The following is a 26,552-nucleotide window of genomic DNA, read 5'->3' as shown; positions in this document are numbered from 1 at the left end:
GGAGACAGTTGGGCCTGCTGATAGTATACCTGGCTCCTCGCTATACATCAGCGGCCCTGCCCGAACTCCTCGAGCTGATCGCATCGGTGGCAGTCGAGACCCCCAAACTTTTAGTGATGGGGGATTTTAACCTGCCATCGATGGGAGAAGCATCAGAGGGGGTTCGGGAGTTCATGGCTTCCATGACAGCCATGGACCTGACTCAAGTGATTCAGGGCCCAACACACGAGGGAGGACACACTCTGGACCTTGTTTTTGTCTCTGGCCAGTGGCTGAGTGATCTGGGAGGAGGGGACTTAACCATCACTCCCCTGTCATGGTCAGATCACTCACTCCTTCGTCTTGACTTCCCTGGTGCTACCTCCCGCTGCGGGGAGGCGGAACCGGAAAGTTCCAGATGGTTCCGCCCCAGGCACCTGATGGAACCTGATAGGTTCCAGACGGAGCTTGGGCCACCTCCTGTAACCTTGACCCGCCCCCGGGTAGAGGACCTGGTAGTTGCGTGGAATAATGCAACTACTGGGGCCTTGAACCGGGTGGCGCCTTTGCGGCCTCTCCGGCGGCAACGATCCACCCTAGCCCCTTGGTTTACCGAGGAGCTAAGGGTGATGAAATGCCGCAAGAGACGTCTAGAGAGTCGTTGGAGATCCTCTCGCTCCGAATTTGATCGAACACAGGCACGAGCCCATTTAAGGACGTACCTTGTGGCATTGAGAGTGACCAAACGCCAATATTGTGCCACTCTCATTGCATCCGCGGAGAACCGCCCTGCCGCCCTGTTTCGGGTGTCCCGCTCCCTCTTGTTTCAGAGGCCGCGGGAGGCCCCTCTACAGGGCAGGGCAGAGGAATTTGGGAAATATCTGCAGGATAAAATCGCTCAAATCCGGAGAGATTGGGTTCCTGTCAGTGATCCAATGGAGACGTCCATGGCGAGTCTTGAGGAATCGATCTGGGAGGAGTTTGACTTGGTTGCCATCGAGGATTTGGACAGATTGCGTGGACGACTGCGACCCACCACATGTTTATTGGACCCGTGCCCCTCCTGGCTTGTACTGGCATCCTGGGAGGTTACACGAGACTGGCTCCTGGGCCTAGTGAATGCTTCGCTGAGCGAGGGGTCTCTCCCGGCTGCCTTGAAAGAGGCGGTGGTGAGACCCTTGCTCAAGAAGCCTTCCCTGGACCCTTTGGAGCTGGCCAATTATCGTCCTGTCTCCAACCTTCCCTTTTTGGCGAAGGTTGTAGAGAGTGTGGTGGCCTACCAGTTTCCACGACATCTGGAGGAAAATGATTATCTAGACCCGCGCCAGTCCGGCTTCCGCCCCGGTCACAGCACGGAGACGGCCTTGGTCGCGTTGGTGGATGATCTCTGGAGGGCCAGAGATAGAGGTTGTTCCTCTTTCCTTTTCCTATTAGACCTCTCGGCGGCTTTTGATACCATCGACCATGGTATCCTGCTGCGCCGGCTGGAGGGGTTGGGGGTCCGGGGCACCGTTTTGCGGTGGTTCGGCTCCTACCTTTCTGACCGGACGCAGCGTGTGTTGGCAGGAGAAGAGAGGTCGACCCTACACCCCCTTACTTGTGGGGTGCCACAGGGGTCGGTCCTCTCGCCACTCCTGTTCAACACATATATGAAGCCGCTGGGTGAGATCATCCGTGGTTTCGGGGTGGGATACCATCTGTATGCTGATGATACTCAGCTGTACTTTTCCACCCCGAACCACCCCAACGAGGCCATCAAAGTGATGTCCCGGTGTGTGGAAGCCGTATGGATCTGGATGGATGACAACCGACTCAAGCTCAACCCCTCCAAGACGGAGTGGCTGTGGGTACCAGCTCCCCGGTTCAGCCAATTAATTCCATCATTGGCCATTGGGGGTATTCAACTTGCCCCCGTGGAGCGGGCGTGCAATTTGGGCGTCCTCCTGGATGCCCGGCTGTCCATGGATGACCATGTGACAGCCGTGGCAAGGGGGGCGTTCCACCAGGTTCGCCTGGTGCGCCAATTGCGCCCCCTACTGGACCGGGACGCTTTACGCACAGTCACTCATGCGCTGGTGACGTCTCGCTTGGACTACTGTAACGCTCTCTACATGGGGCTTCCCTTGAAATGCACCCGGAGGCTACAGTTGGTCCAGAACGCAGCCGCGCGGGTAATTATGGGGAGTACTAGGTACTCCCATGTGACACCGTTCCTGCGCGAGCTGCACTGGCTTCCTGTGGTCTATCGGGTGCGTTTCAAGGTTTTGATAACAATCTTTAAAGCGCTCCATGGCTCAGGACCTAGTTACTTGCGGGATCGTATTCTGCCCCATACATCCCTGCGACCAATTCGCTCGCACAGAGAGGGCCTCCTCCAGGTGCCGTCCACTAGACAGTGTCGGGGGGTGGCGCCTAGGAGTAGAGCCTTCTCTGTGGCGGGCCCAGCCCTGTGGAATGACCTCCCTCCGGATATTAGGAATACCTCTGACCTCCGCTCCTTTCGTATTAAGCTTAAGACCCACCTATTCCAAGCAGCTGGCCTGGCTCAACTTTGAACTTCGAACTTTGATCCAACCATATCGCTCCTGACGGGTTTTTAAATGGGTATTTTAATTATATTTAATTATCTAGGGGTTTTTAAATACTGTATTTTAATTGTTTTTATTTATCAGCCGACCTCCTCCTTGTGTGTGTGTCTCGGTACATGTCTTTGTCATATGTTTGTTTTGTCCACATATTTATTTCATATGTTTCATTGTACGCCGCCCCGAGTCCTGCGGGAGAGGGTGCGGCTAAGAAATAAATATTTTTTATTATTATTATTATTATTACTTGGAGAAATCAAGAAGCAATCCGATTTGTTTCTGCGTGAGCTAAGGAGGAAATGCCAGATACTCCCTAATTTTACATTTCTTCCCCTTGGTTTCCAGTCCAGATGTAATTATTGCCTTCTCGTCTTTCCTCGTCCAGGGTCGAGCTTGTTAGCAAAGACTCGTCACCAGATCAACCGAGTGAGCCGGGCAGAGTTGGCCGACAATTTTCTACGGCTTTGGGATGAGCATTTGGTACTCAAAGAACTCACTCAAAAGCAAGAGAACAAGATCAAAAGGTACTAGGGGTAACGTGCAAATTTATTAAACATGTTTATCCGTTGGATAAAACCCTGGGGATCTTTCTGATAGACTTACAACCATTGACGGTATGGTCATTAATTCGCTTGTGGTCCCAAAGGTGCTTTTTTCAGGAAGCAACTGGACTTTCTGGTTTTTTTTCTATAAAGATGTCAGCGTTCCAAATATCATCCAAAATTAAATCAGAGTCCAAGACAACGTATTCCTCAAAGTTCCAATTTATTAAGAGAGACATGTTGGCACATCTGTGGAAACCCGAATCTGAAAGCTTCCTGGGTTTTCCCACCCAGTTGAAAGTTCATGATCTTGCCCCCACACCCACAAGTCCATCACATGGTCCAATCTTCCACTGCCACACTGGCAGTTCCACCTATCCAGTTCTGGTCAGGCACAGAGGTGTTGAGAACAAAAGATGACCTTGGTTTCTAGAAAGGAATTTTATTTTGACAACAACACATTCTACTCCTTACTATTCCCCCTGCCAATTCCCCACTAATGAAACAGCATAGTAGAAAATAATATTAGTGTGGCGGGCCAAAGATCCTAAAAGGAACTGGCTGCAGGCCTGACAGTATCGCTTCTCATCCAAGAAGCTTCTTCAGCTCTGCCTGGATGGTGGGGAATGGAAGGATTTGTATTCCTTGTAGACAGCTGTTCATTTGCATCCTTTTAGAGGATCTTGGACTTGGAGGTTTCTCTGTGTCCTCAGGGTCACCTGAGTGGAGCTCTTGGTTCCCTTAGTCTGCATTTTTTTCCTCTGGAAATCCATTTCTACTCCTACCTCATTCAAGAGGTGTTCAACCCAAATTGTATAGCTAAAAGTCTGTAGAGATTCTCAACAAGGGTGGAGATAGCATCCATGCATGGGTTGACACTGTCCGTGCTCTGATTGGACTGAGTCTGATTACTAATTAATTAACCCCCTATATAACCCGCCTCCATGAGTGGTACCACCCAGTTTCCGACTCAGTCCACTCTGGGACGGTCTTGTTATCCATTCCATTTCTCATATATATTGCTACGATTAATTTAAATAATTTTGGAAATTCCTGCTTGCATTGACTGTGAGTACTGCCAGATCCAGGGCTCTAAAGCCTGGCTGCCGGGAAGACTCGCTCTGACAGGGAGTTAATTCTTCCCCATACTGATTAAAACGCCTCACAGAAAAATGAACTGCTGTTGCAACTGAGGCGATTGTTTCATGGGCCTTAGCAGCCTCCTGAGTTGGGGAAGGAGCCCTTTTGCCGCGCAGCGGTAGGGCAGCGCAGATTAAATGCGCCTCCACTTCCCGGCACACAGTGAGGCTTTGGAGGAGGCGCGAAAGCGTGGGGTGAGGCAGGAAGCCGCGGAGCCACGAGAAGCTCCTAAGACAGCAGGCAGACAGGCACCGAAGCACCGAGAGCGGCAGTGCAGCCCGCAGAGTGCTGACTGGCCCAGCGGGAGACTTAAAAAGGCGTGAATGCCATTTTGGAAGGTGGGCAGAGCCACACCACAGTAGCCATTTTGTGCTGATCCTCCCTGTTTCTCCACATGGCCGACAGCAGCATGGTGGATCTGGGTAGCCCAGAGACTGGCAGGAGCACAATGGAGCCCGACCAAGGTCTCTTTGCAGTGGCCCAGACCATCCTTTCCCCCTCCAGGCCTGCTACCTCCCAGGGGACCACTGGTACCAACAAGGGCTTTTCCTCTGACAGCAAAGGGTCGAAGACCAAAAAGTCCCATAAGGCCTCATCCAAAGGCAAGCACTCGGAGGCCCCAGGGATCCCTGCCCACCACCCAGACAAGGAAGCAAGGGCTCCTAGCCAACCAGCCTTGCTTCCACTCCAACTGAGAATGTGCCAGGGCCCATTCAGTCCTATGTTGCCCATCAATACATCATGGCTTTGGGGCAATTCTGACACTCGTTGGCAAGGTAGCAGTGCAGAAGCCACCTTCACTCCTACAGTGGCTGGTCTACATCCAGAAGAGACCGTGACCCCCTTGGTGACCTTGTACACCCCACCCACTGTACCAACTATGCCATCGGGGTTCCAAGACATTATAGCGGAGGCTATAAAGCAGGGCATCGCGGCAGGGTTGAAGGAAAAGGCCACAGGCCCACAGGTGGGACTTCCTCGGGCAACACCCCACACGGGGGGGGGCGCTGTTCCTACGGACCAGCCTCCACCACCTGAGCCTGACCACTGCCCCGCCCCAGCCTCGGAGGAAGGGGTGATGAGGGAGGCCGACCTGTCAGAGGAGGAAGGGCCTGTTCCTGACAAACCCACCTACACTGGCCTCTTTCCGTCCAATTTGTTTACCCCCTATTGTGTAAGGCCAAGGCCTCGTCTTTGGTGGGGGATCAAGTGGCAAAGGAGCCCCCTCTGCAGGCTCAGTCAACCAGTGTTTGGTTTACCGAACACAAGATGGAAGCTGATGTCATCCCGGCTCCGCAACTGTTTGTGGATACGATTCATCGACAATGGTCTACCCCCACATCTGGACCAGCTCCCTCAGCCAATGGCAGGCATTTTTAAAACTCTCAACAAGTCACTGTTGTGGCCCAGAATCGATGCCCCTATAGCCGCTCTGTACACTAACACTACGATGCCAGGGGCACAAGAAGATATCCTCAAACCGGAGGACAGGTGAGCGGACCAGGTCCTCCAATGGGGCCACCAGGCAGCCGCCTGGGCGGTACGGGCCTTGACGGTGGCATCCTATTTCTCCCGCTCAAGCCTTTGCTGGCTACAACAGCTGCAAGAGCGGATCCCGGCCAGGGATGCAAGAACCCATCAGGACTTGAATAAAATTGTATTTTATTTTATTTATTTTATTATTTTATTTTATCTTATTTGTTATTGGTTTATCAAACATGTACAAGATAGCAGGTATAAATATAAACATGGATATAAATGAAAGACATGAATGCAAATAGATGGAGACAGTAGGACAGGGATATTAAGCATGCGGGTGCGCTTATACATGCCCCCTTTGCGGACCTCTTAGGAATGGGGTGAGGTCCACGGTAGACAGTTCAAGGTAAACATATGATGACCGGTTGCAGGAACTGGGCATGGCTAGTGTAGTGAAGAGAAGGACCAAGGGAGACATGATAGCAGTCTTCCAACATTTGGGAGACTGTTGTAAGAGAGGAAGGGATCAAGCTATTTTCCAAAGCACCTGAAGGCCAGACAAGGAATAATGGATGGAAACTGACCAAGGAGAGATTCAACCTAGAAATAAGGAAAAACTTTCTGACAGTGAGAACAATCAACCAATGGAACAGAAGTTGCCTTCAGAAGTTGTGGGGGCTTCATCACTGGAAGCTTTCAGGAAGAGATTGGATCGCCATTTGTCAGAAATGGTGTAGAATCTCCTGCTTGGGAGGGAGGAGGGTTGGAGTTGATGACGTACAAGGTCCCTTCCAACCCGAGGTGGGTTTCTGCCAGCATTACTGCCGGTTCGATGCCCACTCCCCGCGCATGCACAGTTGCCTGTAAATAGGTCTGCTTATGGGTAGAACATTAAAAATGTCAAAAATACATGCCGCGGCGACTGGGGAACCAGTTTGGAGGCATGGGAAGCCTGCTGTCCCTATTGGTTTGGTGTCCCAGTTGTAATTGCCACTACCAGTTCGCCCAGACCAGTGCAAACAGGTAGCAACCCACCTCTGCTTCCAAGTTAATCTGTAAAGGTCCTCCTACAACAACCACACTCCCTGGGAAGGCCAAGACTGGATGTTCTTTCCTTGCTCCTCCAGGATGGGCACCAAACTCTCAAAACTGAGTCATGACCGAGCACAACGGGAAAGCCAGGACAGGAGACCCGGAAGTTTCATTCAAAACCCGGTGCGGAACCTGGACTTGGAAGAGGGCCTGGAAGAGATGCAGGAACGGGTTTGGGATCTGGAACGTCTCAACCAGCGTTTGAGGAGTCACCTGCTCTTCTACAAGCAGCAGCTACAACTGCAGGGCTGCAGCCGTCACTGTCCCTATGGCCACATCACAGCCAAGGTCAACACGGGCGTTCGACGGCCGCATACCTCTCCCAGACAAGGGCCCAAGAAGACACACAAAGGTAAGAAGGTTGGAGAGCTTGATGTGTCCATCGCTGGGAAGGTTCTAAGTTGAATAAGAGCATCAGATGGTCCTTGGAAGTCGTCAAGAGGACTTTCTATGGATGCTATTGTAGGAAGTGAGTACCCACCCCTCTCTTAGAAGAATGAACTATTTTAAGAAAAGGCAAAATATTATATTTCCCTGGATGAGAAATGGAGAAACGTGCTCTTGGAAAGCAGCCCTCCTCTTCCTTAATAGCCCACAGCAGATGTCAGAGATAAAAAGATAGCGTCAGGGTTCCAAAGAGCATCCAAAAGTAAATCAGAGTCCAAGGCAAAGTATTGCTCAAAGTTCCAATTTATTAAGAGAGCCTTGTTGGCACATCTGGGAAAACCCAAATCTGAAAGCTTCCCAGTTTTCCCCACCCATTTGAAACTTCAAGATCTTGCCCCCACGCCCACAAGCCCATCACATGATCTAATCTCCCACTGCCATGCTGGCAGTTCCACCCATACGTTCCGATCAAGTGCAGAGGTGCAGAGACAAAAAATGACCTTGGTTTTCTAGAAGGAATTTTGTTTTGGCTACATAGCATCTAACTCCGTACAATCCCCCCTCCCATTTTCCCACAATAGAAAAAGCATAGTAGAATAATAGAAAGTGGGGCAGGCCAAAGATTCAAGAGGAATATGGCTGCAGGCCTGACAGATAGCTAGTTCTATTCATAAGCAAATACCCTCACCAAAGATCCAACAAAGCCCTCAGCCACAATAGGAATTGCCCAACAAGCCCCTTCATTGCATCAGCCCAAACTTCAAACAAACTTAGCTCAGACAAACTAGGATTTGTACATGGTATCATAGGAGCAGTGGTGGGATCCTGCTGATTTAACAACCGATTTGGTGATCGTGTGTTTTGCGGGGAATGCAGTTTTACCAAAATTCACCTTCCACGTTACTTCTGGGGAGTAACACAGCTGAGGCGCGGCAATCAGCTCTGCCGCGCGAATCATCTGAGAAGATATAGGTAAGTAAAGTGCCGGGGCAGGCGAGCGGGATAACCTGCTCGTCGGAGCGAACCATTTGCTCCCAGCTGATCGTTGGAGCTACCGGTTCACCCGAACCGGTCCGAAACGGCTGAATCCCATCCCTGCCTGGGAGTCTGACGACAGCCAATAGAACACATGCCCTTGCACAGGAACAGGAAGCTCAAGTGCAAACCGAAGAGAAGGTATAAATACCCCCCACTCTCAACTCCGTGTGGTCAGCTGTCCCTAAAATCACATGTGGTTGGTGGTTCTGCTTCATCAATAAATGGACCCACTTTCCAAATAGCCTCCAGTTTCCATTTTAATAATAATAATAAATAATAATAAATATTTATTTCTTAGCCGCACCCTCTCCCGAAGGACTCGGGGCGGCGTACAATGAAACATATGAAATTTTGTCTCCAGTGCCTTTCTTTCTTTCTTGCTTGGAACTGAACCAGATGAATATTTCTTCCAACACTATGTCTTTGTTGAATGATGGGAAGTCTATAGAGATTCAAGAACATGGCCATCATTCCATCCTTTTCTCTTTGTTTCTTTTTGGGGGGGCGACAGAGATGCAGATATCAAGAACGACAGTCAGGCCAGTCTCTCCCCGATATGCTGATGATGACGTTCTGGAAAGATCCCAGGCAGAAACCGAAAGACTGTGAGTTCTAGTCCCACCTTAAGTATGAAAGCCAATTTTGAGCCAATCACCAGGTGACTGTGATTTCTAGTCTTGTTTTAAGCACAAAAGGTGCCTAAGTGACTTTAATCCAATCATCAGATGACAGTGAGTTCTGGTCCCGCCTTCGGCATCAAAGTCAACTGGGTGTCTTTGAGCCAATCATTAGGAGACTGTAAGTTCTAGTCCCATTTTAGGCATGAAAGTTGACTGGTTAACTTTGGACCAATCACTGGAGATGGTTAGTTCTAGTCCCGCCTTCGGCATGAAAGTCAACTGGATGTCTTTGAGCCAATCATCAGGAGACTGTAAGTTCTAGTCCCATCTTAGGCATGAAAGTTGACTGGTTAACTTTGGACCAATCACTGGAGATAGTGAGTTCTGGTCCCGCCTTCGGCATGAAAGTCAGCTGGATGTCTGAGCCAATCATCAGGAGACTGTAAGTTCTAGTCCATTTTAGGCATGAAAGTTGAGTGGTTAACTTTGGACCAATCACCAGGAGATGGTGAGTTCTAGTCACATCTTAAGTATGAAAGACTCCTGGATGACTTTGGGCCAATCACTTTCTCTCAACCCTGGTCACTTTATAGAACTGTTATTCTGGGGAAAATAAGAACGGAAGGAATATTAGGTACCTTCTCTACCTTGAGTTATAAAAATAATAATTAATAATTAATTTTCTTTTCAAAAAATATTGTTTAGCCTGCAAGAAAAAAAAAGATCAATCTTTAAAACAGCAGCCTGCATTTTAGAAACCTCTCTTCTTTTCTTCTCTCCTTCCTATTAATACGTGAAAAACATTTTTTTTTTATTTCTGCCTTGATTCTTATTTCAGGACCCACAGTCTTGTGTTGGCTGAGTTGGACAAGGAACATGAGTTGCTGAGTTTCACACCTGATAAAGAAATTGATCTGGAATACATTCACACTCAGAAAAGCTACCTAAATTTGCAGGAATACCGGTAAAGTTCGCTTCTCTTATCTCCCTCAATGGATTTGATCTAGGATTCTTTGCACCTATAATACTTAGAATAATTAATCAGTGGAACGACTTGCCTCCAGAGGTTGTGAAATGGTATAGGGTTTCCTGCCTAAGCAGCAAGGTCGAGCTAGGTCACCAACTGGTGGTCCACGACAAAAATTATTTGCATTTTTTACATTGCACTAAATCAGGGGTCCTCAAACTACAGCCCCTGGGAAGGATACGTGCAATGAACGTTTGTGTTGCTGTAGAGAGTCTCCCCCTTCGGGGTCTTTTTCTGTGGGTCAGAGGCAGTGGTGGGTTCCGGATCCCATTGCAACCAGTACGCTGCAACGGGGCCGGGCGTCCACAAGTGCAAGGGCGCAGCGCGCGCATGCGCACCCACCGCCCACAATGCTCCAGCTGCTCGGTGGAGCGTTGCGCAGGCGCCGTTCGCTCCGTGTGCATGAGCAAATGGCCCAGTTAGGTCAAATACAGGTAAGGAGAGTGGGCAGGTGGGTGGCCCTCCGGAGCAGCGTACTATAACAGTACCTGGTGCTCCCAGCAGGCACCGGTACGCCCGTACCGGGACGTACCGGCTGTAACCCGCCACTGGTCGGAGGGGGGGGTAGAAATTCCGACTCGGGGTCTGCTTTGGTCTCCGTGTGCAGGGCTTTGGGCAAAGGCTGGAGGGAAGTGCCACTAGTGGCGAAGAGCCAGAGGGCCTTGTTTCAGTGGGATTGCATCATGGCCTGGAACTGGCTGACCATCTCAGCCCGCTGAGCCTCCAGGCACCGGTGGCAGGCCTTGCACTCCTGCAGGTCTTCCCTCTGCTTGGAATGCTCCTAGTCCTCAGTGAGATGCTTCTGCTGAACCTCCTTCTCGGTCAGATCTAATTTGAGCTGAGCTCTTTTGCCAACTCTTTCTCGTAATGGTTGTTTAGCTCCAGCAACTGCTTCCGATTGGGGCCCTAAGGAGCCCGGGTGGGCAGGCGAGGAGTGGCTGGGAGGGGAGGGGCAAGTAGAGGTCAGCGAAGCGCCCCTCGACGTGAGTGACATCGACTTGGCCACCCCCACCTAGCCAGTCATTAGGCAGATCATATTAGTGGTCCGTGCGATTTAAAATTATGAATTTAGTGGTCCCTGAGGTCCGAAAGTTTGGTGACCCCTGGGCTAGAAGACCTCCAAGGTCCCTTCATAACTCATATTCGGTTAATTTGCTATTCTATTATTCCATTATTCTGATTAATATTCCATGCATATTATCTTCCCCAACCTTGTTTTCTAGGGCGCTTTTGATTCTTCTTCTGTTTTCATTGATAAATGCAACTGAAGCAGAATTTCAAAGCTGGGTGCGGTTGTAGTTTCTGGTGTTTGGTTTTAGAGGAGTGAAATTGACCTGTGAAGGCTAGGCAGCTTTTTGAAAATTGGGGGCTTTATATATATTTATATATTAGGGCATACCAGGGGTTGTAACACAAATACATACCTATTTCCCTGGCTCAGCTGATAAGGAGGAGAGCCTGTGGCATAGTGGCTAAGACTCCTGCTTAATATGTAATACAGCCCAGGTTCTAATCCCAGTAAGGGTATGGCTAGCTGATGAGAGCTAAATAGCTTGAAATAGATCTATACTAGTCTCCCTTTATTTACTTATCAGCACAAATACAAAACATATATATATATATATATATATATATATATATATATATATATATATATATATATATATATATATATATATATATATATATATATATATATATATATATATATAAATTGAGACAAGGAAATAAAGGCGTCCAACTTGTAACAGTTCCTTTAGTGACCGTTCAAAGTTACAACGGCATTGAAAAAAGTGACTTATGACCATTTTCCCCCAGTTACGACCTCTGCAGCATCCCCATGGTCACGTCATCAAAATTCAGACGCTTGGCAACTGGTTCACGCTTATGACCGTTGCAGCGTCCCGGGGCCATGCAATCCCCTTTTGCAACTTTCGGATAAGCGACGTCAACAGGGAAACCAGATTGACTTCACAACCGCGTGACTAACTTAACAACTGCGGTGATTCGCTTAACAACCGTGGCAAGGAAGGTCGTAAAACGGGGCAAAATTCACTTAGCATCTGTCTCACTTAGCAAAAGAAACTTTCAATTGTGATCAGGTTGAGGATTACCTGTATAATATCAAATTCCTTCAGGCCGGTGTAGGTTAGCAGGACATTCCTTGAGACTATTTTATCTCAGAGTTTTAGTACCCGGTCAGTAAGAAATCTTTTCTCAAGCTACCATATTTTCCGGAGTATAAGACGCTTCGGGGTATAAGACGCACATTAGTTTTTGGGGAGAAAACCTAAGAAAAAAAATTCTGCCTCTGCCTACCAGCATCCATCAGTATTTATCTGGCTAGTTTCCTTGCAGCAAATAGCAAACAGCCTGGTCAGCTTCAGCACATTATAGCCGCCGCCAATCCCCGCTGGCTGAAACCACCCAAAAAAATGTGACGCATGGAGGCCAAAAATGAGGTGTGCGGAAGCCGAAAATGCAATACACCAAGGCCAAAAATGTAACACACCGAGGCAGCGATCGGCGGCAATGGGCTGTGGCAATCCTTGCAGCCCGGAACGGATCTAAAACAGAGTGTGCAGAGGCTGAAAATGTTACATGCGGAGGCGGAAAACGCGACACGCAGAGGTGGTAATGGGTGGTGATGTGCCGTGGCGATCCCTGCAGCCTGGAACAGGTGTAAAACAGAAGGGTGGGGGCCAACAGGTGTGCAGGGCTTCAGCAACATTCAGTGTATAAGATGCGCCCAAATTTTCACCCTCTTTTACTCCGAAAAATACGGTATTGATTTTGTACAGATGGGCCTGGTTGTGCGTTTGCGTGGTGGGAAGAACTCACTGATCAATACCAGCTTGTTCCTCTCGCTCAACAGAGCTGCCATCCAGAAGAACGTGGAGCTGATTCGGCTGCAGAAGCTGTTATGGGAGAAGAATTCAGAGCTGGTGATCTCCAAAGCTCAGATTACTGTCTTGCATGAGGTAAATCCTGGTGCCTTCGCAGAGTGGGGCCCTCGGTTCTCTCTGAGCTTGGTTGTTTTCTGGCAGACGTTTCATTACCCTACTAGGTAACGTCATCCGTAATGAGATTAGGTAGGCAATAGGTAACATCAATGTCAGAGTTTGTTGCAAAAATCAAATCCAGAAAACACACACAGATAAACTGATTCAGCGGGATTCATTAACTTCTTTATATACATAATAACACACGAGTAAATGTATAATACCAACAGCAAATTCTTCCAACGGTAGAGAGGAGAGATGGGTTTCCAGTTTTAATTCAGAGAGCAGACTAGATTAGTTCTCTTGCGCAGACTCAGAGCTACATAGGTAAGCCACGCCCAGGCTCCAAGCCGTCTGGCATGACTCTCAGTCACCAAATATCGTATTTTTCGGAGTATAAGGTGCACCTTTTTCCCTCAAAAAAGAGGCTGAAAATCTGGGTGCGTCTTATACACTGAATACAGCATTTTTTTGCCTCCTGAAACCCCGCCCCCTTCACCAAAATGGCCGTGCATTGCCTTTAGGAGGCTTTCAGAGTGCTCCTGGGGGCTGGGGAGGGCAGAAATGAGCAAAAAATGGGCTGGTTTTTTTGCTCAGTTTTGCCCCAGCCCCCAGGAGCACTCTACAAGCCTCCTAAAGGCTATGCATGCTCTTTTATTGACAAAAAACGGGCCCATTTTTGCAAAAAAAAAAAAAAATAATGAGCCATTTTTTGCTCATTTTTGGGAGGGGCACCCCCCAGTAGCACTCTACAAGCCTCCTAAAGGCTTTTCATGCCTCTTTTAAAAAAAGATAGGGTGGTTTTCAGCGAAAAATGGGCCGTTTTTTGGGAGGTCTGCACAGTGCAAAACCTTTTCTTTTAAAATTTGCCTCTTCAAAATCTTGGAATGTCTTATACTCCAGTGTGTCTTATACTCCAAAAAAATACGGTAGTTCCCATTGGCTGACCCAGTTGCCATGCCTATACATTGGCTGACCTTGTTACCATGTCCTATTCCAGCCAGTCCCCAATGGCTGACCTGTTGCTACGTCCTATTCCAGTTCATGAATATTCTGACAATCAACACGGGTGATATTACCTAGTTGAGTAATGAAACATTTGGAAGAAAACAAACACCCTTAGAGAGCACCAGAGATCCCCACAAATCAACCCTGAGCTTCGATATTCTCTTCTTATTGGTATTTTCATGGAATATATGCTAACCCATTGGACTTTGGAACAGAACTGTGGAACTTCTGAAAATGTGTTTAAAAAGGGTGAGGAAGTTGCTCTTCAGCGTCCCTTGAGGACTTCCTGCCACTTTCTTCACCGTGTTCTCTGCTAAACTTAAAAGAGTTTTTCCTCCAAGGTCTCTTCTCCTTTCTTAAACATTCTGATCACCGTCCTTTGTGCTGAGCTCCTACAAGTCCACCTTTTGTTAATTCTTAATCCATCCACCCTTTTTTTTTATTGCACATTTTCCAGGGTTAGGAACGTTCCTGTTTCTACATTCTGTAAAACAAGTTGGACCTCTGCTTGAAAGTTAAGTGCTGTTGGGCATCACACGGATATTCAACAGTCTCTATTTCTGGGAATGATGGGGAAGAAGAGGGGGGGAGGGAGAGAGACAGAGAGAGAAAGAGACAAAGAGAGAGACAGAGAGAGAGAGACAGAGAAAGAGATATAGACGAAGAAAGAGAGACAGAGAGACAGAGAGACAGAGAAAGAGTCAGAGAGAGAGAGAGAGAGACAGACAGAGAGAAACAGAGAGAGACAGACAGAGAAAGAGAGAGACAGACAGAGAGAGACAGAGACAGACACAGAAGGAGAGAGACAGAAAGAGAGGGACAAAGAAAGAGACAGACAGACAGAGAGAGAGACAGACAGAGAGGGGGGGGACAGAGACAGACAGAGAGAAAGAGAAAGAGACAGAGAGAGAGAGACACAGCCGTAGTTTATCCTTTTCCTCCTGACAGTCCTTTTTAAATTGTATTATTATTTTGGGGTATTTTTAATGACAAATTTTTATTATTATTAATGTAATGTATTTTTAATTATTACCTCCTCCATGCATGTATGTATATGTATGTATATGTATGTATTTTATGTTTATATGTATGTATGTATATTTTATTGTACGCCGCCCCGAGTCCCTTGTGGAGAGGGAGCGGCTAACAAATTAAATTTCTAATTTCTACAGAGAGAGACAGACAGAGAGAGAAAGAGAAAGAGACAGAGAGAGAGAGACAGAGACACAGAGAGAGACAGACAGAGAGAGAGAAAGAGACAGAGAGAGAAAGAGAGAGAGAGAGACAGAGTCAGAGAGAGAGAGACAGAGAAAGAGGCAGAGAGAGACAGAGAAAGACAGAGAGATAGACACACACAGACACACACACACACACACACTTTCATAGCAACAGGATTCTTGTAAGAAATGCTGGATTTGACACTGGGAAATGTACAGACCCAGTGGCTCAGTGGCTAAGACGCTGAGTTTGTCGATCAGAAAGGTCAGCAGTTCAGTGGTTTGGATCCCTCACTCATAACTGAGTGAGCTCCCATTACTTGTCTTAGCTTCTGCCAACCTAGCAATTCGAAAGCATGTAAAAATGCAAGTAGAAAAATAGGGACCACCTTTGGTGGGTAGGTAACAGCGTTCCGTGCGTCTTTGGCGTTTAGTCATGCTGGCCACATGACCACGGAGATGTCTTCGGACAATGCTGGCTCTTCGGCTTTGAAACGGAGATGAGCATCGCCCCGTAGAGTCAGGAACGACTAGCACATATGTGCAAGGGGAACTTTTACCTTTACCTTTAGATGTACAGAAGAAAATCAGTCCTTCTTGTCCTCTTGAACTTATAACCTGCTCTCTTCTAGAAGGAGGTTCACCTCCAGCGAAGATCTTTCTCATTCATTATTTTTTGAGCAGTAGGTCTAAAAATGGCGCTCCTAGGCCGTCCTGGAGACCAGCTCTTATGAGCCCCTCCACCCTTTCTTCTCTTCTTGTCTACACCAGAACCAAGATGCCTTGAGGTCAGCCAGCGAAGCCTTGCTGGCTCAGCTGGATGATCTGAATGCCAACCTCAAGGAGAAGACCCAGAAGGTGACCGTGCTGGAAAGCCGACTGGAAATCCTTTCACCCTTGCGGGGAATGCTGGACGAGGTGAGGAAGTGCGGATTGACTACAGCCACGCATGTTCCCCGGGGGCTACCTGTAAAGATCCATGGGAAGAGTCAGTTGATTCGAAGTGCTTGTTGTGACCCAGCTCCCCAACTTAGCTCCCAAGATTCCTTTATTAGCAGCGCCAGCAACCCTGGCGAAAGGTTTCTCTCTCACTGCAGGCTAACAAGTCCCATCCATCCAGAAGATGAATAGTTGTCTGCCACACCTATTCATCTCCGTCCTCTGCCTTTTATACCCAGAGCTAGGGTGGGGCTTCGCTAGCAGTGGTGGCTCTTCCATCCCAAGGATCAGCCCATAGATTTCCACTGCTCTCCTCTCCTCTGCCTTCTGTGCATCCATGCGTCAGGCACTGGACCCAGCTGATCCTCCTCTTCTTCATCAGCCACCTCCAGACCTGGGAGCTATTGACTCCATCTGAGGGTTGACAGACGGGTTCTCTGCCCGGTTGCTGGGTGGACGTGCCCATGGTGGGCGTGACCTAGTCGGGCTCCTGCACCACGGTGGGTGGGGGCGTTTTTGCCTTCCCCGGGCTCTGGAGGCTTTCCTCGAGCCTCTGGGAGGGTGAAAACTTCTTCCCCCGGGCTATGGAGGCTTTCCGGGAGGCCCATTTTTCCCTCTCCATGAGCCTCCGTGCAGGCCCAAATGGGCTGCATGGAGACTCCTGAGAGATGAGGGGTGGGAGGGGCAGGGTAGGAGGGGCCAGACAGGGGTGGGATTTGGAGGTTCTCTGAACCGGCCGTAACGTTAGCAGCCCACCCCTGCCTCTCTCTCTCTCTCTCTTTCTGCCAGCTCTATTCCCTCTTCTCCCTCGGAGCTCCTAGTTTGCCCCGATACCAACCCTGACTCCCACCCCTCCTCCTCCTCTGATTCGGCTGCTGGAGGGACCGGTGGCTGACAGGCCGCAACAGTGCTGGGGTCTTTCTGCTAGATCAGGGGTGTCAAACTGGTGGCCTATGGGCCAGATGCGTTACAGGCAGGCCACGCCCACCCCAGCTCCGCAAAGGGGAAAAACATCACAATACGTCATGTGGTGGCAACGTGACGCAGCGAGTTTGACACCCCTGTGCTAGATGAAACCATGTAATGCCCATTTTATGACTGCTGCAGTAACTGCTGCTTTGCTCCGAGGTCCAATTCAAACTCTGGTTATTCCCCCTTAAAAGTCTTCATGGCTTGTCTCCAGTGATGTGCGGTGAGGTTTATGGCTGGTGAGGCACTGACCCAGTGGTGGGTTTCAAATTTTTTTAGACTTGTGGACTTCAACTCCCAGAATTCCACAGCCAGGCATGCTCAGTTCCGATTTAAAGCGACAGCATTTGTTTTTCTCCTTTGGGAAAGAAGTTTCCTTCTTTCTTTTTCTTCTCCCTTCCTCTCCTTCCTCCCTATCTCCCTCCCTCCACCCCCTCTCAAACACACACACACACACACACACACACACACACACGCACAGAAGTTGGATTAGACTACACACACTTTCCCCCAGCCGCGGAAGGATCCAGCCCAGCTTCACTGATTACAGGTTTGAAAAGACAACGTGGCTCTGCCTGCAATCAAACTACACTTTGAAGTTTGAAGTTTGAATTCCTCCCCCTCCCTCCGACCCACACGTACCTTTTCCAGCTGTTTCAGAGAGGATTTCAACTCTGCTCTTGCCTCGGGTCCTCTGAAGAAGCCCCACCCAAACGAGCGCCCTCTACTATGAGGCAGGAGAACTGCGTGCCTCACCTACGTCATGAATTTTTAGGCTTTTAACCCTTGTTTAACTTTGCTCGAGTGATCATAAAATGCCTAAAGTCAGACTAGAGGAGGCACGCAGTTCTCCTGCCTCATAGTAGAGGGCGCTTTTTTAGAGGCTTTTTTAAACAATTAAGCAGAGTCATCCACAGTGAGGCAGCAACTAGCTCAGCTTTTTCCTTTTACATTTTTTTTCTTTTCATGATGACAGTGGTGAGGCTATGCCTCCCCTGCCTCCCCTGACTGCACGTCACTGCTTGTCTCCCATTACAAGAGAGTCCCCGACTTACAGCCATTCATTGAGGGACCGTTCCAAGTGACAACGGCTCTGTGAAAAAGAACCCGTGACCATTTCCCCACACTTACGACCATCGAGAGCATCCCCATGGTCACGTGATCAAAATTCAGATACTTGGCAGCCGGCTCGTATTCGTGACGGTCCCACATGTGTGTGTCATGTGATCCATTTTTGCGACCCTTCCGATGAGCAAAGCCCAAGGGGAAGCCAGACTCTCTTAATGACCATGTTACTAACTGAACCAAGGCAAGGATTTACTGAACAGCGGTGACAAGAGAATGGGGCCAAACCCGTCAAACTCATTTCACTTCGCGACATAAATTTTCGGCTCAATTGTCATCATGACTCACGGACTACCGGTATCTATAGAATCATCTCTCTCCACCACATCTGTTCTGCTCCATTCAGTTCTCCATGGAGGAAACCAGAGGTGGTATTCAGCCAGTTCTGACCGGTTCTGGAGAACCGGTAGCGGAAATTTCGAGTAGTTCAGAGAACTGGAAAATCCCACCTCTGGCTGGCCCCGCCCCCATCTATTCACTGCCTCCCGACTCCCAGATGATCGGAGTTCCCGCTGATCGGCCGGGTCTTCTTTTGTTGCCCTGCACAGAAAGCAGGTTAGTGGGGGGGGGGGGGATTAGGATTTTACACTATACTTCCCCCAGGAGTGGGGTGGAAATGGAGGTTTTGCAGTATCCTTCCCCAGCCATGCCCATCAAGCCATGCCATGCCACACCCACTAAGCCACGCCCACCAAGCCATGCCCATCAAGCCATCGCATTCCACACCCACCAAGCCATGCCATGCCACGCCCACTAAGCCACGCCTGCCAAGCCGTGCCCACCATGCCATGCCCACTAAGCCACGCCCACCAAGCCATGCCCATCGAGCGATCCCATTCCACGCCCACCAAGCCATGCCATGCCACGCCCACTAAGCCACGCCTGCCAAGCCATGCCCGCCATGCCATGCCCACTAAGCCACGCTCACCAAGTCATGCCCATCAAGCCATCCCATTCCACGCCCACCAAGCCATGCCATGCCACGCCCACTAAGCCACGCCTGCCAAGCCATGCCCATCGAGCGATCCCATTCCACGCCCACCAAGCCATGCCATGCCACGCCCACTAAGCCACGCCTGCCAAGCCATGCCCACCATGCCATGCCCACTAAGCCACGCCCACCAAGCCATGCCCATCGAGCCATCCCATTCCACGCCCACCAAGCCATGCCATGCCACGCCCACTAAGCCACGCCTGCCAAGCCATGCCCACCATGCCATGCCATGCCCACTAAGCCACGCTCACCAAGTCATGCCCATCAAGCCGTCCCATTCCACGCCCACCAAGCCACGCCCACCAAGCCATGCCATGCCACGCCCACTAAGCCATGCCTGCCAAGCCATGCCCACCATGCCATGCCCACTAAGCCATGCTCACCAAGTCATGCCCACCAAGCCATGCCATGCCACACCCACTAAGCCATGCCCATCAAGCCATCCCATTCCACGCCCACCAAGCCATGCCATGCCACGCCCACTAAGCCACGCCTGCCAAGCCATGCCCACCATGCCATGCCCACTAAGCCACGCCCACCGAGCCATCCCATTCCACGCCCACCAAGCCATGCCATGCCACGCCCACTAAGCCACGCCTGCCAAGCCATGCCCACCATGCCATGCCCACTAAGCCATGCCCATCGAGCCATCCCATTCCACGCCCACCAAGCCATGCCATGCCACGCCCACTAAGCCACGCCTGCCAAGCCATGCCCACCATGCCATGCCATGCCCACTAAGCCACGCCCACCAAGCCATGCCCATCGAGCCATCCCATTCCACGCCCACCAAGCCATGCCATGCCACGCCCACTAAGCCACGCCTGCCAAGCCATGCCCACTATGCCATGCCCACTAAGCCATGCCACGCCCACAGACATTTTTTTTTACCGGTAGTAAAAAAAATGGAATCCCACCACTGGAGTAAACCATAAGTGTCCTCGCTTCATCTGAAGTAAAAGGAGACCTAAGCTAGTGTAAAGTATCTTACTTTCTGATGATCCAAACCAGCATTTTTAAAAACTCGGCAACATTAAGATGTGTGGATGTCTACTCCCCTGAATTCCCTAGCCCACCAGTTTCCGATCTGGGCCAGTCATCAGAGGTTACTATTAATGGGCCTTTTTGTACTTTTAATTGGTCTCTTTAATTGATCTCGGATCTGAAGTCCCAGGCAGACTTAGAATCCCATCTATTGCTTTCTCAGTTCCAGGAGAGAATCCAAGATCTGGAAGCAGAACGAGATTCGTTGAAGGTGGATTATGACCGACTGTTGGACAGGTATCACACAATCAGCGGAACAACTTGCCACCAGAAGTTGATAATGCGCCAACACTGGAGGTTTTTAAGAAGAGATTGGACAACCATTTGTCTGAACTGGTACAGGGTTTCCTGCTTGAGCAGCTTCCTGATACGTGCACAATTAAGTCCAAAAACTCTCTTTTTATTTCAAAGGCTCTGAATGATATTCATTCACAGTCCATAATGAGTCCCAAATAGTTGTAAAGAGTCCTACAGTAGGCTGCCAAAGTCTTTCGGGGTAAGACTGATAAGCACCCACCTTTATCTTCTTTGAAAACGCTGCCAAAGACTTAATTGGCAATTAGCTTAGCAAGGCCACATGGAGCAAAGAGTCCAAATGTATTTTCAGAAGGTAAACAACATGAACCAAGTTGCTTCCTGCAAAGGCTCATGTGCCTTTGCTCCTTCTTTATGTCCTATGGGGGGGGGAATCACCTCCAAACCTTACTCCCGAGTCATCCCTTCTGTTTTAACTCTTCTTGCCTTCTGGCAGCTCTGCACATGCATGCGCTGGGAACAGGCTTCCCCTGTTCCTCTGCCTCACTGATGTCCGACTCTGGAGGCAGCACATAACTCCCAGATGGCCCTGGACCCCTCTCTGGCTCTGATGCAGAGCCCGTGTCCAAGATTTCCCCAGACTCCAGGGTTGGCCCATGTTCCTCCCCAATCTCCTCACTGTCTGACTCTGCTGCCAGCTCCACAGGCCGCCAGCGCACCACAACAAGCAGAGGGTTGGACTAGAAGACCTCGAAGGTCCTTCCAAGTCTTATAAAGAATTCCTATTCTATTCTATTCTATTCCTATTCTGCTCTGCTATATTTCTATTATTCTATCACCCTACGCTATTCTACCCTACTCTACCCTACCCTACCCTAGCCTACTCTAAACGTACTCTACCATACTCCACTCCACCCTATTCTGCTCTGCTCTATTCTATTCCTATTATATTTTAGTCTTTTCCTATTCTACTCTACTCTACTCTACTCTACCTTACCCTACCCTACTCTACTCTACTCTACCCTACTCTACCCTACCCTACCCTACTGTACCCTACCCTACTCTACTCTACCTTATTCCTATTCTGCTCTGTTCTATTCTATTCCATTTATATTTTACTTTATTCCTATTCTACTCTGCTCTGCTCTACTCTGCCTTACCCTACCCTACCCTACCCTACTCCACTCCACTCTACCCTACTTTACTCTAGCCTACTCTACTCTACCCTATTCCTATTCTGCTCTGCTCTATTCTATTCCTATGATATTTACTCTATTCTAATTCTACTCTGCTCTACTCTACCTTATCCTACCCTACCATACTCTACTCTACTCTACCCTACTCTACACTACCCTATTCCTATTCTGCTCAACTCTGCTCTATTCTATTCCATTTATATTTTACTCTATTCCTATTCTACTCTGCTCTGCTCTACTCTCTCTTACCCTATCCTACCCTACCTTACTCCACTCCACTCTACCCTATTCTGCTCTGCTCTATTCTATTCCTATTATATTTTCCTCTATTCCTATTCTACTCCGCTATCTCTACCGTACCCTATCCTACTCTATCCTACCCTACCCTACCCTACTCTACTCTACTCTACTCCACTCCACTCCACCCTATTCTGCTCTGCTCTATTCTATTCCATTTATATTTTACTCTATTCCTATTCTGTTCTATCCTACCCTACCCTACCCTACACTACACTACTATACTCTACTCCACTCTACCCTATTCTGCTCTGCTCTACCCTACCCTACCCTACTCCACACCACTCCACTCTACCCTGTTCTGCTCTGCTCTGCTCTACCCTACCCTACCCTACCCTACTCCACACCACTCCACTCTACCCTGTTCTGCTCTGCTCTGCTCTACCCTACCCTACCCTACCCTACTCCACACCACTCCACTCTACCCTGTTCTGCTCTGCTCTGCTCTACCCTACCCTACCCTACCCTACTCCACACCACTCCACTCTACCCTGTTCTGCTCTGCTCTGCTCTACCCTACCCTACCCTACCCTACTCCACACCACTCCACTCTACCCTGTTCTGCTCTGCTCTGCTCTACCCTACCCTACCCTACCCTACTCCACACCACTCCACTCTACCCTGTTCTGCTCTGCTCTGCTCTACCCTACCCTACCCTACCCTACTCCACACCACTCCACTCTACCCTGTTCTGCTCTGCTCTGCTCTACCCTACCCTACCCTACCCTACTCTACACCACTCCACTCTACCCTGTTCTGCTCTGCTCTACCCTACCCTACCCTACCCTACTCCACACCACTCCACTCTACCCTATTCTGCTCTGCTCTGCTCTGCTCTATTCTATTCCATTTATATTTTACTCTATTACTATTCTGCTCTGCTCTGCTCTGCCCTATCCTACCCTGCCCTACCCTACTCCATTCCACTCCACTCTACCCTATTCTGCTCTGCTCTATTCTATTCCATTTATATATTACTCTATTTCTATTCTGCTCTGCTCTACTCTACTCTACCCTACTCTTCTCCATTCCACTCCACTCCACTCTGTCTTATTCTGCTCTGCTCTATTCTATTCCATTTATATTTTACTCTGTTCCTATTCTATTCAGCTCTACTCTACCTTACCCTACTCTATTCTATTCAGTAATTAAATTGATTTTTGGAACATGAAATAATGTCCATTACACCTTCATATTGAGCTCTTCTCTAAGAGTTTGGGGATACCTTAAAAGTGCAGACCAAGACCTCCAAGGTCCCGTTGTTCTCTTATTCTATCTTACTTTTCCTTGATTTTCTATCAACCTTATGTCAACAGTTGCATCAATGCTCCACCCCAAAATCTGGACCAGGTGCCCCAGAAGGACAACGTTTCTTCTTTGGAAGATCAACTCAACTCAGCCTTGGCAGACAAGGAGATTCTAGAGGAACAACTAAAAAAAGAGAAAGGTAAGGGATCAGTTGACACTAGATGCTTGCAGCGACTGCAGAGTCTTTGTGCAAAATGCAAGGGAAACATAATCAATTTTTTAAAATGCAAATTTTGATCGAGGGTATCTAAACATATCTACTTTGTTTCAAGAGGAAAATTCTAAGCAATGATGATGGAAAATCAGGGTTCATATCAGTGGTGGATTCTGGATCCCGTTCCAACCGGTACGGTTGGAACGGGCCAGCTGCGTCCAGATACACAGCGAAGCGTCACGCAGGCGCTGTATGCGCTGTGCCTGTGCGCGGAAACGCCAAAAACTTAATAGACCAGTAAGAAGCTCAGGAGGGTGGGTGGGCCCTCCAGAGCACCGTACCGGAACGATATCTGGTGCTCCAGTCAGGCTCCGGTATGCCTGTACCGTGGGGTACCGCCTGCAATCCACCACTGGTTCATATCCTAGTAAGGATTACAATTGTTCAGTTTTCTCATAGGACATTGTTTCTCAAGCTTTAAGAGGTATGGATTTCAACTTCCAGAATTCTCCAGACAGTCGTGGCTGACTGGGGAATTATGGGAGTTGAACTTCACACATCTTAAGAGTAGCCATGGCGGGGGGGGGGGGGGGGAGAAGGGGAAAACAGAAAAGAAAATATTAAACATATACGTATATATTCAAGAACGAGACATAAAGGGGGGGAAAACATAACCAGGTTAGACTAGTGAAGGTAAGGGAATAAGAAATAATACTAAATTATATTTGGGCTGAAGGAAATACCACCCCAAGTAAACATAAATTGAGTTTTGAAATATTCACCAACAATAATAGAAAAAGAAAGGGAGAGAAGGGGAGAGAAAGAAAGGAAGACGGGAAAGAAGAAAGAGGTAAGGAAAGGAGGATGGAAAGGAGAGGAAGAGAAGGAGAGAGGGAAGGAAGGGGAAGGGGAAGAGCAGGAGTAGGAGAAAGGTAAGGGAGAAGGAGAGGAGGAAGGAAGAAAGGAGAGAAGGGAGGGAGGAAGAAAAGAAAGGGAAAACAAGGAGATGTTGCAAAAGGAGGAAGGGATAGTAAATAAAGCAACCCAAATCGTACATTATAACTTATTAAAGGAAATAATAAATATATAAGAACGATAAATGTAAAGAAGAATACCAACTATGTGAATAAAAAAATAAATAAAAAGAGTAGCCAAGGTTGAAAAACATTGTCATATGAGATTCTAGATTTCGTTGAAATGTACATACATGGCATCCCCAAGGCAAGGGTGATGTCACCGGCTAATCCTTACAACCCAGAAGCACTTGTCCAGAGTAAGATACCGTGTTTCCCCAAAAATAAACCCTAGCATGATTTTTCAGGATGCTCGTAATATAAGCCCTACCCCAAAAATAAGCTCTAGTTAAGATCATCAGCCAGACAAATGCATTTAGTACTGTAATTCCCCCCAAAATAAGACTTCACCTGAAAATAAGCCCTAAAATTAATATAAGACCCGGTCTTAAGTGTTTTTCCGGTGAGACCGGTCTATCTATTTTTGTGTTGAATTTATATTTTACTAACAAAGAAATAAAGAGAGACTATATAGATCTATTCAAGCTATTTAGTTTTTATCAGCTAGCCATACCCTTCAGGGATTCGAATCTGGGCTACTTATATATTAGGTAGATATATTAACCTCTAAGCCACGGGCTCTCCTCATTTTGTCAGCTATACCAGGGGAGAGATTAAGTGTTTTTCCAGTGAGACTGATCTATCAGGGCAAGCTGGTCTATCCACTTCTGACCTCCGCTCCTTCCGGCAAAAACTGAAGACCCACCTGTTCCGATTAGCAGGCCTGGCATAATCCAACTGTCCCTCCTGGCAAATGTATTATATCTGGTTATTTTAGGAGTTTTTAATTTACTGTATTTGTTTTTAGGGGTTTGAATTTATTTTATATTTGCTTTGTACAGTTCTTTTAACTGCATTTTAACCTCCTCCATGTCAACTGGCAACTGTACATATTTAATTTTATTGTATCTTGTTATATTTTGTATGAACTGTACACCGCCCCGAGTCCCTTTCGGGAGAGGGGGCGGTCTAGAAGCATTAAATATTATTATTATTATTATTTAGGGGATGGTCTTTTTTTTTTAATAGCTTTTATTAAACATTTTAACCTTTAAAAACAGAAAACAACAACAAATACAGAAAAAACAAGACACACATAACAATATAAAATAGTTCTCCATTGCAGTAACCCTTGGTTGTAAACCGAGATGATCATGTCATCATCTCGGTTTACAGCCTTACAGCAGCCTTACAGCAGCTGGTCAGCTATTAAATCATCATTACCCTGACATGTGCACATGTATACACACCCACACACACACACACCAACCTTTTTTCTATACAACGCTCAAGGCGACTCACAACAAATAAAAATCTAATTGATAAAATGTAAGAATAACAACAACGTCCTAAGAATGCAGCATCTTCAATGAAGAGTTTGCCGATTGGCCAAATCTAATCAACACTTTGGATTGGATTTTTAAACGCTTTTAAGCTATCCTAATTCTTTTCCTTTTGTTCGACAAGCTCAGAATGATGCTCTGAAACAGGAAGTCGACTCTTTTCAGGAGCTGGTGGCCATCTTGGAAAACCAGGCGCTGGAGGAAACACTTCAGTCCAACCCAACTCAACCCAACCCAACCCAACCCAACTCAACAACTCAAGTAAGTTGTTATGAATCCGGCTTGAGCAGCAAAGGTAACAAAGTTTGAGGAAAGGGATTGGTGGTTTGGAAGCCCGTTTGTCTGTAACTCAATTGGAGAAGAGTGCTCGGGTGTGAACAAGCGCCAGTGGGCTTGCAAACCTGCAAAACATTTCAATACAGAATAGGAAAGCAGACAATACCAAGATATTAGAGGGAGTAGTGAATAAGTGATTGTGTTTCCTGAGTGGTAAACCCTCAAGTTGAGTTGTTTTGACAGTTCCAAGCATGTTAAATTCCATATTTTGCTTTCTTTCTGTTTCTGCCCCTTCCTTTCTTCCCTTCCCTCCTTTCTTCCCCCTTCCTTCCTTTCTCTTCCCCTTATTCCCCTGCTCCTTCTTTCCTCGCTCCTTCATCTCTCTCCCCCCTTCTTCCTTTCTTCCCCTTTCCTCCCTCCCTCCCTCGCTCCTTCCTTCCTTCCTTTCCTCCATTTCTTCTCA

At 48.1% G+C, this 26,552-nt stretch overlaps 1 protein-coding gene across 3 annotated transcripts in view; it reads left to right on the top strand.

Annotated features, from left to right (window-relative positions):
* Window positions 1–26,552, top strand: part of LOC309382119 (X-linked retinitis pigmentosa GTPase regulator-interacting protein 1-like) — a 92,715-nt gene that overhangs the window by 35,100 nt on the left and 31,063 nt on the right. For all 3 annotated transcript variants that reach the window (XM_081933622.1, XM_081933620.1, XM_081933621.1), the window contains 9 exons: window positions 2,950–3,088; window positions 6,853–7,169; window positions 8,754–8,847; window positions 9,701–9,826; window positions 12,765–12,870; window positions 15,888–16,034; window positions 20,351–20,424; window positions 23,252–23,382; window positions 25,938–26,074. In XM_081933622.1, coding sequence (XP_081789748.1) covers window positions 2,950–3,088; window positions 6,853–7,169; window positions 8,754–8,847; window positions 9,701–9,826; window positions 12,765–12,870; window positions 15,888–16,034; window positions 20,351–20,424; window positions 23,252–23,382; window positions 25,938–26,074 — 1,271 coding nt within the window. The remainder of the gene's footprint in view (window positions 1–2,949; window positions 3,089–6,852; window positions 7,170–8,753; window positions 8,848–9,700; window positions 9,827–12,764; window positions 12,871–15,887; window positions 16,035–20,350; window positions 20,425–23,251; window positions 23,383–25,937; window positions 26,075–26,552) is intronic.

The sequence above is a fragment of the Natrix helvetica genome (genome assembly GCF_964273705.1).
Source record: "Natrix helvetica genome assembly, chromosome: Z".
Lineage (NCBI taxonomy): Eukaryota > Metazoa > Chordata > Lepidosauria > Squamata > Natricidae > Natrix > Natrix helvetica.
This window is presented reverse-complemented; position numbering and strand designations above follow the sequence as displayed.